General features: G+C 37.3%; 1 protein-coding gene across 3 annotated transcripts in view; it reads right to left on the bottom strand.

Annotated features, from left to right (window-relative positions):
* Positions 1–12881, bottom strand: part of LOC121425662 (fibrocystin-L-like) — a 120103-nt gene that overhangs the window by 32104 nt on the left and 75118 nt on the right. For all 3 annotated transcript variants that reach the window (XM_041621808.1, XM_041621809.1, XM_041621810.1), the window contains exons 40-50: positions 12298–12525; positions 11470–11721; positions 10639–10884; positions 9854–10030; positions 8680–8916; positions 7501–7760; positions 4624–4716; positions 4145–4318; positions 3592–3766; positions 1485–1647; positions 418–653 (exon numbers count right to left, since the gene is read on the bottom strand). In XM_041621808.1, coding sequence (XP_041477742.1) covers positions 418–653; positions 1485–1647; positions 3592–3766; positions 4145–4318; positions 4624–4716; positions 7501–7760; positions 8680–8916; positions 9854–10030; positions 10639–10884; positions 11470–11721; positions 12298–12525 — 2241 coding nt within the window. The remainder of the gene's footprint in view (positions 1–417; positions 654–1484; positions 1648–3591; positions 3767–4144; positions 4319–4623; positions 4717–7500; positions 7761–8679; positions 8917–9853; positions 10031–10638; positions 10885–11469; positions 11722–12297; positions 12526–12881) is intronic.

Below are 12881 nucleotides of genomic sequence, written 5' to 3'. Positions count from 1 at the left end.
GATATAAAAGAGATATAAGAGAACCAAAAAAGGAAATGGAGGCTAAACGATGAGCTGCGATTGGCTGTCAAGGTAAACAAATTAAGTTTTATGGTAACCAGCCGTTAATTAAAGCATAAGCAACTAAAAATAACGTACAAGCATTTAAGAACTTTGCACAAGTGTCGACTGCCTGACTGTAAAAGTCATAAGTGTTTTCCTCTTGAGCAATATTTCTTGATAAAAAGCACTCTACATGTATATGAGATCCATTGTTATCATTTGCAAGGTAACACGCATCAGAGACACTGATACAAGTACCTGAGGCTTTCAGGTGAATGGTATATTACATGTACTTTGGGTACCTACATGTACAGGCCACATCACTGCTCCACTGATATTTGAGGACTTTATTTGTTTCTTGATCCTTTGATTTACCTTTATTAGGGGCTTTATCATTGATGTTGATTCGATTGCCAGTCGCGGGATCGGTCAGAGCCATTCTCGGGATCCTGTAATCTCCAAGACCTCTCCTTGGATCACCGTCCCATTCGAAGGCGGAGTCCGGGGCAACGGTCCCGACGGCTCCCAGCATGCTACCGTCCAGATCTCGCACGAGGGTCTTCTTCATACCGTCGCAGTCCATGTCGACACAGTTTGACGGATCCACTTTTCTATGAACAGGGGATGAGAAGTAATAGGGAAGAGAAAAGGTTCCTCAACGGCAGTCTCAGCCACTATTCTAAGAAGCTATTTAGCAGGAATCAGACTCCGCACCGTTCCGTTGCATAGTGATGTTCTTCACGGGTGACTGCATAGTGACACTTTCTTGTGCTTAATGAAGTACATGTAGTCCCTAATTCTCTATGTTTCAGCATATTGGGAGTTCGGTGCCACAGAAAATACTAAGCTTTTAATTCAAGAATAACAAAAAATAACAAAAATAACTAGTAGGTGATTAATACCGCCACCCTACACCACCATGGCAACAGTTTTCAATGCATGGGAAAAAATGTCTTGCCCATCTTTACCCAAAGACCTATGTGTGAGCAAAATATGAGAATTGGTTAAAAACTGATGAAGTAGTTTGAACTACAAGACTTCTGCCTAATTTTTGACATATATTATATTGTTACCATGGCAACACAATATCCAACAGATGCAAATATGTCTTGAACATCTTTTACCCGATTGTTAAAAAAGCATGAATGCTTGTAAGCAAAGAACCAGAGGACCAACAGCATAAGGTCCTCTCCGACGGACCTGGTACTGGTAATGAGGATTTAAATGCCTTACCAAAGGTCACTAACGCACTAGTTGGCAATCGTACCTGGGTCACTGGAATACGAAACCCCAGCTCTACCGACCAAGCTATCTCTGGTAACTTAACATAAAGCTTTCTCCAACACCCACCTGCAACTCTACTCTACATGTATTTCATTGGCGCGATAAAAAAATTACACTTATTTTTAATCTGTAAAGATAGAAGGCATATCCTAACTTACTCTACTGGTGGCCTGTGAATGAAGAACAGGCTCTCTTTGCCTGATGAGATGAGATTTATATTCTGGACTTCGGTCGGGTGGGTGGCGTCATCGCTGAAAGAATTGGTCATGAAGACACGGCCCCGCCTCCCGCAGTGGTTGTCAAAATTCATGAAAGTCACACCTGCACCATTTTAAAGAACCATTTGGGTGATCAATCTATTGTAACAACGTATTTATTTCGATTTAGTTTTATGACTGTCATACATGTATTCTCAAACTAATTTGTAATTGCAATTATTCATAACATTGATCTGTTTTATATTTTTATAGGACTTATATATTATTTAATTTGTCTTGCTATTTACAATTTTTTTATATACATATTTTTCTTGTTTTAAATATGATATTTTAAAAGTGTAAATGTTAATTTACATATGTTTTTAATACTCGCAACTTTGCTGATTTAATTTTGACGATGATAGTTTTACAATGTTATAATTTCAACCAATTTTAATCCTTTTTTGAGATTGTCCAAAATTATTCTTTCTGGCTTTATTTGTTGATTATTTGTCTAGCACTAGAATTGTGATATATTGTAATCTTTTAATAATACACATGTACATTTTTACTTTGTAAATATGATAATATGAGTCTTCGGACTTTTGTCATGTACCATTTTCACAATAAAACCAGAATTGAATTGAATTGAACTTCAATCTTGGTTCATGTACACGTATGCATGTAGGAGCAATGATAATCTGATTAGATTTTGGGGTCGTTCGGTCAAAGCTTAGATGCGTCATTATATGCGTATACCATCAATTGCAAAAGCGTAATGACCACCTGAAATTTGTGTATGAAGCACATGTATGTAAGTGTAATACACTGTTACAGATTCATAAAAACTGGCCTAAATATCATTTATTAGTGTTGATTCCGTGTTTGTTAAAAAGAAATCAGTTTGAAATAATTGTCCAAAAGCTTGACTAATCCTTTTAAAAAAAATTTTGAAGTAAATATACTTTTTAAAACAAAATGATTAGTGAATCTACAGGACATTTTTTTTGCTATATATTCCATGTATCCATTAAAATCAAACACAGAATCAGCAATAACAAAATAATATACAAGCCATTTTTAATGACACTACATGTACTAGTATTACAGTATACATGTTCTATATATACACACACATTTTCAGGTGGTCTTTTGCAAATAATGGTATATATCAGGGTTCCCAGCCTTTCAAGAAAACAAAATTCTGATTTTCCCCTGATAATTAATTAAACCCATTCCCAAGTTTGCATGTTTTCTAAGTTGTTGCAGTGAATTACATGTATTTTCAGTATAAAAACAATAATGTATAACTAGTTAGTGCCACCATAACCAGTCATTCAATGTATGTTGTTTTGATATGCAACAGAATATAAGAGAGTCTGACTGACTACCATGCTCTTGACTCTTGGGCTGATCAAAATTCCCTGATTTTATCCCTCATTTGAGGCATTTTCCCATGATTTGAGGTATTTTTTAAATCAAATTCCCTGATTTTTCCCCTGGCTGGAAAAATGTAAAGTAATTTCCCCTGATTTCCCTGATGGGCTGGGAACCCAGATATATATATATGGACCTGATCAGACTTTATTTGGGGTCATTATGTCAGAGGTGAAAGGTCATAGAGGTCACTACAAAGTTAGACGTGAATATATTTTTGATCTGGTAATGGCAGAGGCATGAATCCCGTGTGCATGCTGTTCAGAAGCCATCTAATAAAAACAATAAAGATTGATTTATTAAGCGCATAATAGATAAAAACCTCTCACTTTTAACTAGTCTTGTCTTGATTTCTCCAAACTGTAGGCCTACATCTGAATCTCATTCTCAGGATGATCATGAAGAATATCCGAGCTGCCAACTTTGATATTCGTCTCTCAGGGAGAATTTGCTGAGAAAATACATGTCAGGAGAGCTCTCACAATAACACACAATCCAATGGGAAATAATACATGTATGGATCAGGGAGACGTTGAAAACCTGCATTTTTTGCTCTTAAATTGGTAATTTTTGGATCAGGGAGGTCTCCGCGACAATCCGGCAGACTTGGCAGCCACGGAATACCGCTTACCTGAGATGTGGTTGTTTCCTCCAAGAGCGGGGTAATCGTGGATGCTCCTGAATGCAAAGAATGCAGCACCGTTGTCATTGGACATGAACGTGGTGAGAAGGATACCAATCACACCGCCCTCTGGTGTCACAGAGGGTGCATGCTTTGATTCAAAGCGAGCTACTTCCGGCGCCACCTAAAAGAAAAGGACACCTTGGTCACTTCGAGGTACAATTGCATGCCTGACATGTCATCAAGGCATGCAACAGACAAATGAAGTCAGTGGTCATAATCTAGTGGATTATATTAGACTGCAAATTTCAAAACTGACAATACTTCACCTCTAGACCTACCAGAATAGAATACGGGCTATAAAATGAACAAAAAAATTCCATGTTTGTAGAATGAATGGAGAAAATTGAATCGTTATACTTGAAAGATAGACATAACATTTAAGATATTCCAGTAGACAATGGTTTAAACCCTTTGACTACTTAATTCTGTAATATTCCTTAAGCTTTGAAAAGGGGTCACCCAGTCCCAGTAGGCAATGGGAAATTAAACAAAAGTTTACCTCGTCTGCATCACAGTCGAAGCTGCTGCTATGTCCGCTGATGAGAGAGTTGGTGACCTCGAAGAGTTTGTCTTGCTTCCTGTGTGACAAGGCTTTGGGATGGTAGAACATCGGGCAGATGGCATTTCTGTTGTCTGCCAGAGTCACATTTGTCACATGAAGATCGGAATTAACCTACAGATTGGGAAGAGAAAAGGTGCCGTTGAAATGATTTTTGGTTCACTAATGTACATCCTGAATATCAAGCTTTGTTAAGCATCCTAGGGAAGAGGGTCATCTGGGGCCGGTGACACAAAGCCTAGCAATCACTGTATAACATTTTCTAACAATTGATAGCATTGACTACAATGTAAAATCAATCATTAAAATCTAGTGTACGATTGATTGCTTAACAGCAAGAGAGAATTTAAAAAAACAATTACTGGCAAGAAAAAATAAATAAAAATAAGCAAACTATAAAAAAAAACGAGAAAATTTACCTGGAAGTACATGCCATAGTGAAAGCAGCGATATATGAAGAGATTAGCCACGGAAGTACATCCTTTCTGGTTCATCTCAAAAAGCATCACACCCTGTAACGATACAAAGAGTTACATTGTAATTCAGCGATTAGTCTTAAAGATTGTCTAACCTTTCATTGAATATTTGACACCTACAAAGCTACTAACAATATGATTATTCTTGTTGTTATGATTAAACAAAAATTTGATGTAAATTCTGTCCAACATGTCTGAATTTAGGGTTTTTACAGATGGTTTATAGACATTATTTGATTAATAATTAACACATGCTACAAACTTCCAATGTTCCAAAGTTCTCAAATCTATTTCAGTCCATGCTGTGTCCTCTCCGAAAAATTAGGCTATTGCCAGAACATGTGATTAAGAGATTGAAAACATAGAATAATAAGCGAGTGACCTTACTCCTTAGAATTTTAAAGATTCATTTCACTTGTTTACAACACACCAACAAAAATGAAGGATAAGCAAAACAACTTCTTTCTTAATTGTTAAATGGGTTTAAATGGGCAATTCGGTAAAATAATCAAATTTTTTGTACGTCCGATCCCCATTTTTATCAATTCCTATTTCACTTTATAAACTGATTAAGTCATGGTCATTTGACAGCATTACAGACTATAAGAACAAGAAATCAAAGACAGAAAATTTCATGAAGGTCTCACATACATGTACATGGGGTAGGACATACTTGTTTCATGGAATTGCCCATTTATGAACCAAATTATAATTTGATGAAGTAAAAATTGGTTAGAAGACAAAGTGGAAATTAGACCAACTATGAAATAGATTAACGTAAGTATTAGACAAAGTGTAGTGCAGAACAATCTTTTAACAGATTGAGAGCAGACCAGGGGTGTTTCACAAAGATTTAAGTATGACTTAGAGTTGCACTTAAATGTCAAGTTGCATGCTGTATAAAAGGCATGACCAGATTGGACAGATACAGTAGTGCAAAGAGGAATCACACTACTACGTATCGATCAAAAAGATTGTGTGTTGCATAGCATGTAAGTGTCCGCATTTAAGTGTGACTCTCAGTCACACTTAATTCTTTCTTGAACACCCCCCAGGTGAGTGTTTCATAAAGCTGTTCATAAGAGCTACTTTACCAACGACTGGGTGATCCTTTCTTAGAAGCTTTATCAGCACCAATGAGAATTTTTGTGCATATAATTTACTTCAAGGATCACCGTTTGTTCGTAAATGATCAATTGTAACTTACAAACAGCTTTATGAAACATACACCCATGTATAAGACTAGCTGAGAAATAGACCAATTGCTTGTACATTGTACACTATGGCCCACATTCTGAAATTTGGTTTAAAGGGGAAGTTCACCCTGAAGAAAACTTTGTTGTAAAAATAGCAGAAAAAATAGTAAAAAATATTGGTGAAGGTTTGAGGAAAATCCGTTAAAGAGTAAGAAAGTTATTAGAGTTCAAAATTTTGGATTTGTGACGTCATAAACGAGCAGCTGCCCCATGTGTTATGTTATATAAAATGTATGAAATTCAAATTTTGTATGCTTCCTGATGACTTAATCTTGTTTTCTTTTCATGATCGGGTGTGAAATGATTTGTCTATTGATACACAAAAGTTACAGTGAAAACCATTTTCAATTTTCTGAGAAAATGACATTTCATTGATTTTTTACCATTCGCTATGTAGGAATGCTGCTCGCATATGATGTCACAAATCAAATAATTGAAATTCTAATAACTTTTTAATTATTTGATGAATTTTTCTCAAACCTCTCAAACCATTTTTTATTATTTTTTCTGCTATTTTTACAATAAACTTTTTGTCAGGGTGAACTTCCCCTTTAATTCAACCTGTGGTCTAAAGAAGTGGTTAAAGGTAAAAGAAAGTCATTGCTGCAAACAATTATTTCATGAGAAAGTCATTCAAATCAAGTTTACATGTAACTGCCACCATATCATTGGCGGCGGAAGCCAATAAATTTAGGGGGTGTCCACCTGAAATTTGGGGATGACACATGTAAAAAATAGGACAAGCGCCCCAAAAATTTTTGCAAAAAAAAAAAAAAAAAAAAAAAAAAAGGTCATCAACCGAAATTTTAGGGGGGGCCACTTGAATTTAGGGGGGGGGGACGCAGGAAAAAAAAATTGACAAGCAAAAAAAAAAAAAAAAAAAAAAAAAGGTTATCAAAAACAAATTAAGGGGGAACATGTCCCCCCCGCTTCCGCCGCCTATGCACCATATCATCATAGATTACTGGTACAGTGAAACAAATTGATCTTTGTGAAATCATGAAATCTTATATAGGTGGAAACTGATAATTCCGATGATCACTAACACAAAAAGGCATGTGTGGGACAGTGTATTAATATTGTTCAGAAGAATATCCCGACATTTGATGGAATTCCATGCTTATGTTTACTCATTTCTCAGCAATTACACATTTATTTCGTGAGCCATTTGACCCTTTTTTAAAATTTATACATACAAACTCTTGGGTGATCATTTTATTGCATAGTGTTCGAAATGATTTTGAGATTGTTGCCCCGAACGGTATTTTAAACTATGAATAGCCAATTGTGACACAAGTTCCTAACAGTACAGAATCCATTTATCAGCTAATCTGTTACTGAGTGCACTCATAATCATCTCTGAATAATAAATGAACTGGTTTTCTTCTTCATTATAGCATGATAATAGAGCACAGCTGCGTATAAAGGAATACACAATTTAAAGCCAAATTTTGATAGTTTTGGCTTCCCATAGTTTTAGCACAGAGTTTTAATAGACCACTGCCTACATGTCAGTTGAACAAGACTTCAAAATACGGGCCTAAGTGACTATGAACCAGCTCACCTGTATGGCGGAGTGTACCACATTTCCAATGTATTGCGAGGCTACCCCACACTTCTCCCCGTCCATCATGATGCCTGCTTTCTCCGAGCCACCGATGGCATTGTCGCGCATCGTAAGGTTGTCTGCCGATTCCACGGTGATGCTGCCAAACCAGTCAATGTTCTCTTTCTGGAAGCGGTCTTGGTAGGTTGCCTTGGAAATGGATAGCATCACCAGGTTGTTATTCAGAACGACATCATCACTTCGGTGTATGATGATCCCTATGAATAATAATGATGATTATGACAATAATGTTAATAATAATACAAATTATGATAAGTTAATCCCACTGATACTAATAAAATGATATAATATTGAAGATGATGATGATGATAAGAATAATAATTATAATAATATTTGTTAACTCATCCTCTAAGTTATGGAATAGCCTCCCTGAAAACATCAAACAGTGCTTGACATCTGAAACTTTCAAACATTACCTTAAAATGTTTCTCTTCAATTCTTCTTAATTTCTTTCATAATTTCCTAAAAATCGCCTTGAGCACTCCACAAAGTGGATTTGGCACGATATAAGTCAAATGATTAATTAATTAATTAAATAATAATGATAATGATAACAGCAGCAATAATTAATGTAACAATAATTACACTTGCTTATATTGAATCTACAACTAATTTTGTCTAGAACTCTACAATACTGAAGCATAATTACCAAGAAACAGAGCAAGAACTGGAGCTAGAGCTGCATTTTTAATGGAATGATTCTTTCACATCCTGCATGCTTGTAAACAATTAGAAGTTTAATCTACATGTACCAGATGGAAATCAAAATGATTGAGAACTCGAGTGAGCACCCAAGAAATGGTCAACAGTCATTTGTAAAGTTGTTTGCGAAGTTGTGCATAACTTAGGGTCCTGTCATGTTGTTCGGTGCAAGCCTTGGGATGATACAGAGTTTTGACCATGTTCAAAACTTTTCTACGGGCAAATCAAACTTGCAAGGGCTGCTTCGGGCAACTGCATGCGAGAAACATGTACATGTAAGTGCAAGACGTTGGCAATGCGGGCAAGCTGCGGGTAGCAAAAATAGTAATCAGCGAGTCACGCACATGGCTCGCATGGAACGATGTATGAGGGCCTTTACGAGCAACTTTGTGAAACAATACCCCGAATACCTACCTGCTCCGATCGTGTGATGGATGATATTATCTCTGATGATCACTTTGTTGGAGCTGTACGTTGCAATAGCCGTGCTAAAACCGTGGTGGAAACTGCAACCGATCACCGACGATGGCGTCGTCTGGCTCGCGGGGTCTAGGAGATCCAGGAAGGCCAGCGAGAAACGAGGGTCGTAGCTTTCCACCCAACCCTCCTGCCCGGTATATCTGAACTGAACGTTTGAGATGTGAGCACTCCCTGATGAAAACAAAAAATAAGCAATGATGAAATGGTTTGGTTGTAACTTTTCAAATAGTTTTTCAATGTTGGTGTTGTCATGGTGTAATCCACACGTCACTGTAAAATGGTTTGGTCGTCATTTTTCAAATATTTATCAATTTTTGTGTTGTCATGGATCAATTCACACATCACTATGGAATGGTGAAGTCATAACTTTTCAAATATTTTTCAATTTTGTTATCGCGGTTTCATCCACACGTCACTGTGACCTGTAATCTTAATTTTTCAAATATTTTTCAAGTTTGGTGTTATCATGGTTTATTCCACATGTCACTATGAAATGGTTCAGTTTTAATTTTTCAAATATTTTTTCGATTTCGGTGTTATCGCAGTGTAATCCACGGGCCACTGTGAAATGGTTATGTCTTAATTTTTCAGATATTGATCAACATTAGTGTTATCATGGTTTAATCCACTCATCATTCTTTTTGTGGAAATGGTATATTGATTGAATAAGCACTATCCACTATTTTTCTGATAGTATGAATGTGGAGATCCAGTTCAAATTGCTTGTGAATACTCTCTCTGAAAAAGAAAAATTCATGTCGAAAATCCCTAATTGAGACAGCTTTATCCTTATATATGAACAACTCTCTTAACCATAGATAATAAGGCCTCCGGGACAACACCCCTTCCCATCGCATCCTTTTGTCTTGCCCAATGGCTAATGGGAGCGTCTAGCTTCGTCACAAATCACAATAATGGACCAACATTACTACGGATAATATCCAGGTTGCGTGATTGTCACCTTAATTTTAAATACATACGGTATAATAGAGCTGATTTGTTCTACCTCGGTAGGGGGGGGGGTGTAAAGAATGAAAATAGCAAATTCTGCTGGAGAGATATATATACTGTAAGAGAAAAAGTTAAGCTACATGTACTGTCCAACTACCTTGATAGATTTTCTGTTCTTCTTCCTGGAAGAAACTCCCGACCAACACTCTTGCGCCAAACAACTCCGTAAACTGCTCATCGTAGCGCGCTCCCTCGATGACGATATTCCGAGTCAGAAGTCCGACCTCAGCTGCAATCCTGTACTCCTGAGGGGTACCCTCGTTCTCCGTAGCAGCTGTGGAAGAATAAGAATTCGAGAAGTTATAATTAACTGAGATGATGCGGGCAGAGATCTGACCAAAAATGGTGAAATTACCTTCAAAATCATCACACAGAATAAAAAAAGCTTCCCTTCATTTTACTAACCTTCATGGAAGTGAGAGTATACAATTTATAAAAAGGAAAGAATATTCATTTCTAATTGGAACGAATCAACACAATAACAACTATACATACACAAAAACAGAATAAACATAAGGGATACATGTACTTCAATTAGATATAATTTTGTAGGAAGATTTATACAGAGGCAGACGTGACTCTCTAATTTCTTTTTCTTGCATAAATAGATTGTATAGTGTGGTATATTATATTGATATGAAGTTATAACTCTTTGCAAACATTGTATGCATACATTGTTTTATACTATTTTGTTATATGTTGTACTCTCATACCATGAGAGAGAGTCGACAGAGTGAATAAAATCTAAACCTAAAAATTTAAATCTAAATCTAATAATAAATGCAATTCACATCACCACCTTAAAAAAAAAACAATCATAGTTGTTCTCATTAGACCATAATTGAAGGATATGACCAAGTGATATGAAGGAATAAGTCTTACCTGCATGTCGATGTTGGAAAGTGGAATTGAGGACAAATGTCCTCGCGTTGGTGACTTCTTGGATAGTAAAGGTCTCTGTATGCCAAGTTTCATAGTCAGTGGTTGCCACGGCGATCTCGTCTCCTACCTTCCAGTTTGTATCTTCCTCCAACGAGATGGAGCTGTCTCCGGGATTGACTGTTGCACCAAGGCGTGTCCAGGTGACGTCCGGAGCTTTCCCATGAATGTCCAATGCGCCAAATACCCCTGAAAAAGAGCAATGAGGTTTATACCGACTAAAAAGTCTGATCTGTGCGAATCTTGCAAAAGGTCATATAGATTACATGTAAAGTGCAGTTAGAATCTCACAAAATTACCAAACTTTTTGTTGGCTTACCCTTATTTTATTCTAATCTTACTTCACTTCAAACCATGATATATCTAGACCATTGCAACCTTTCATACAGTAAGGACTCATGCCCACAACACACTATGAGTGAGTGAGATTGAGCTTTAGAAGTACTTCATTTTCCTGTACAAATTAATCGATGACTACAAAGTCTCCTGCAAATGGAGGTTGCCATTTAATGCAGGCTTTTTCGCTGCAGTTGTTGCCAGCAATCTCTGTACAAGACGGGAGCGTTTCATGAAAAGAGCTGTCTGACTTTTTATCCGATAAGTCCTATTTCATCTGACAGTTTCCTGAGTAAATGTGCATCTAAGCAAGGAAGCAAGGAAAGTTGTCAGATCTAAAACTTGTCGGATGGATATTGTTGACGAAACACTCCTCGGATCTTGATCTGATCAAGAATTAATGCGCGCCCTCTGTGGTGACGATGGGTAAGGACTTACCTAGCGCCTTGGAGCCAAGGTTCAGGTTGCTGGTCAGCGGCAAGTCCGGGGTGTTGTGGTCGCCGTCCAGGATGATGCGGACGTTGTGCGTGAAGGGCGCGGAATCGTTGTGCCCAATGATCAGACGGCCTCCCTGTATCAGGATGTAAGTGGCTCTCAGGGTGAAGTCCCGCCCATCGCTCAGCTCCAAAGCTCCGTAGATGAAGAGCTTGTTCATGACCGGGAGGCTGTCATTCGCGATGACATAGAGTCCTGGATGAGGTGATCGGGGGGACATACATGTACCATAGTCAGTGTTATTCACTAAAATCTGTTACAGGGTACTGAAATCAATGCATCTGATTGGCTCAAAACAATTCATTCGATGAAAATCACCAAACATTTGCATCAAGAAAAACCTCCCAAGAAGGTTACTGATCAATCTCGATTACTTAGTTCTGTAATTACCATAGACTTGTAAAGGCACGGATCAGATGGATCTTAAACAAAGTGGTCAAATAAAAACACTTCTTTGGCTTTCTTAAAATCCTGAAATTCTTTTGCAATGTCACTGTCAGATAAAACTACGTAAGGGAACATTGTAGATATATAAATTTCTAATATTATTATCATTAAAAAGCTCAATCGTGTCTCTGATATTTTTATAATATACATGTATGCTCACAATGTTCCCTTGTATCATGAATAAAACTTGTGTGAAATATGCAATTAAGACAAAAGGGAACGTTGCAAGTATATAATCTAAGAATTAAAAAAAACGTAGCCAAGATGAAATATGTAGATAGCATTACAATTACTCAAACACTCAAAACAAAATGGGCTTCATACCTGGTAAAATCTGCACATCATCGCCATCTTGGGGTACCCCTCCCCCATGGCCACCCCATCCTTCGGTGACATTCTCCCACGCCCGCGGATCAGACCAGTACAGAGTATCATCCGGTCGACCAGTAGGGGGTGCTTCAGGGACTGGTGCAATGCATGCTTCAAAGTAACAACGGTACACGTTCAGAGCCACACGGACATCCTCCGGCGATCCCTTGCCCTTCCCGGAAACTGCATCATCACGAGATGACAATATGGGGAATCACATAATAACGTCAGTTTACAGTCATGTGCTCATACCATTCAATTACTATCATGAAATCTACATTCTTACAATGCCTATTGTAAATGTAAGTTTGGTTGAAATACCACAATATAATTTGCATTTTCACCAAAAAGATGAGCCATTATGAAACATTAATGATTGAAAGGGATGAGGTTGTGGATTCATTATAAATTAGCACTATGCACAAAACAAAACCAATCAGTTCAAATAGTGATTCAGTATTTTGCATCAAAAGCAAAGTGCACGTCAATATTCATCACAACCATGCATTCAATAAACGCCACCTCCCCACCTCCATTTT

This window comes from Lytechinus variegatus, chromosome 12, assembly GCF_018143015.1.
Source record: "Lytechinus variegatus isolate NC3 chromosome 12, Lvar_3.0, whole genome shotgun sequence".
In the NCBI taxonomy this organism is placed as follows: Eukaryota; Metazoa; Echinodermata; class Echinoidea; order Temnopleuroida; family Toxopneustidae; genus Lytechinus; species Lytechinus variegatus.
The sequence above is the reverse complement of the archived record's forward strand: the minus strand, read 5'-3'. Positions and strand labels throughout refer to the sequence as shown.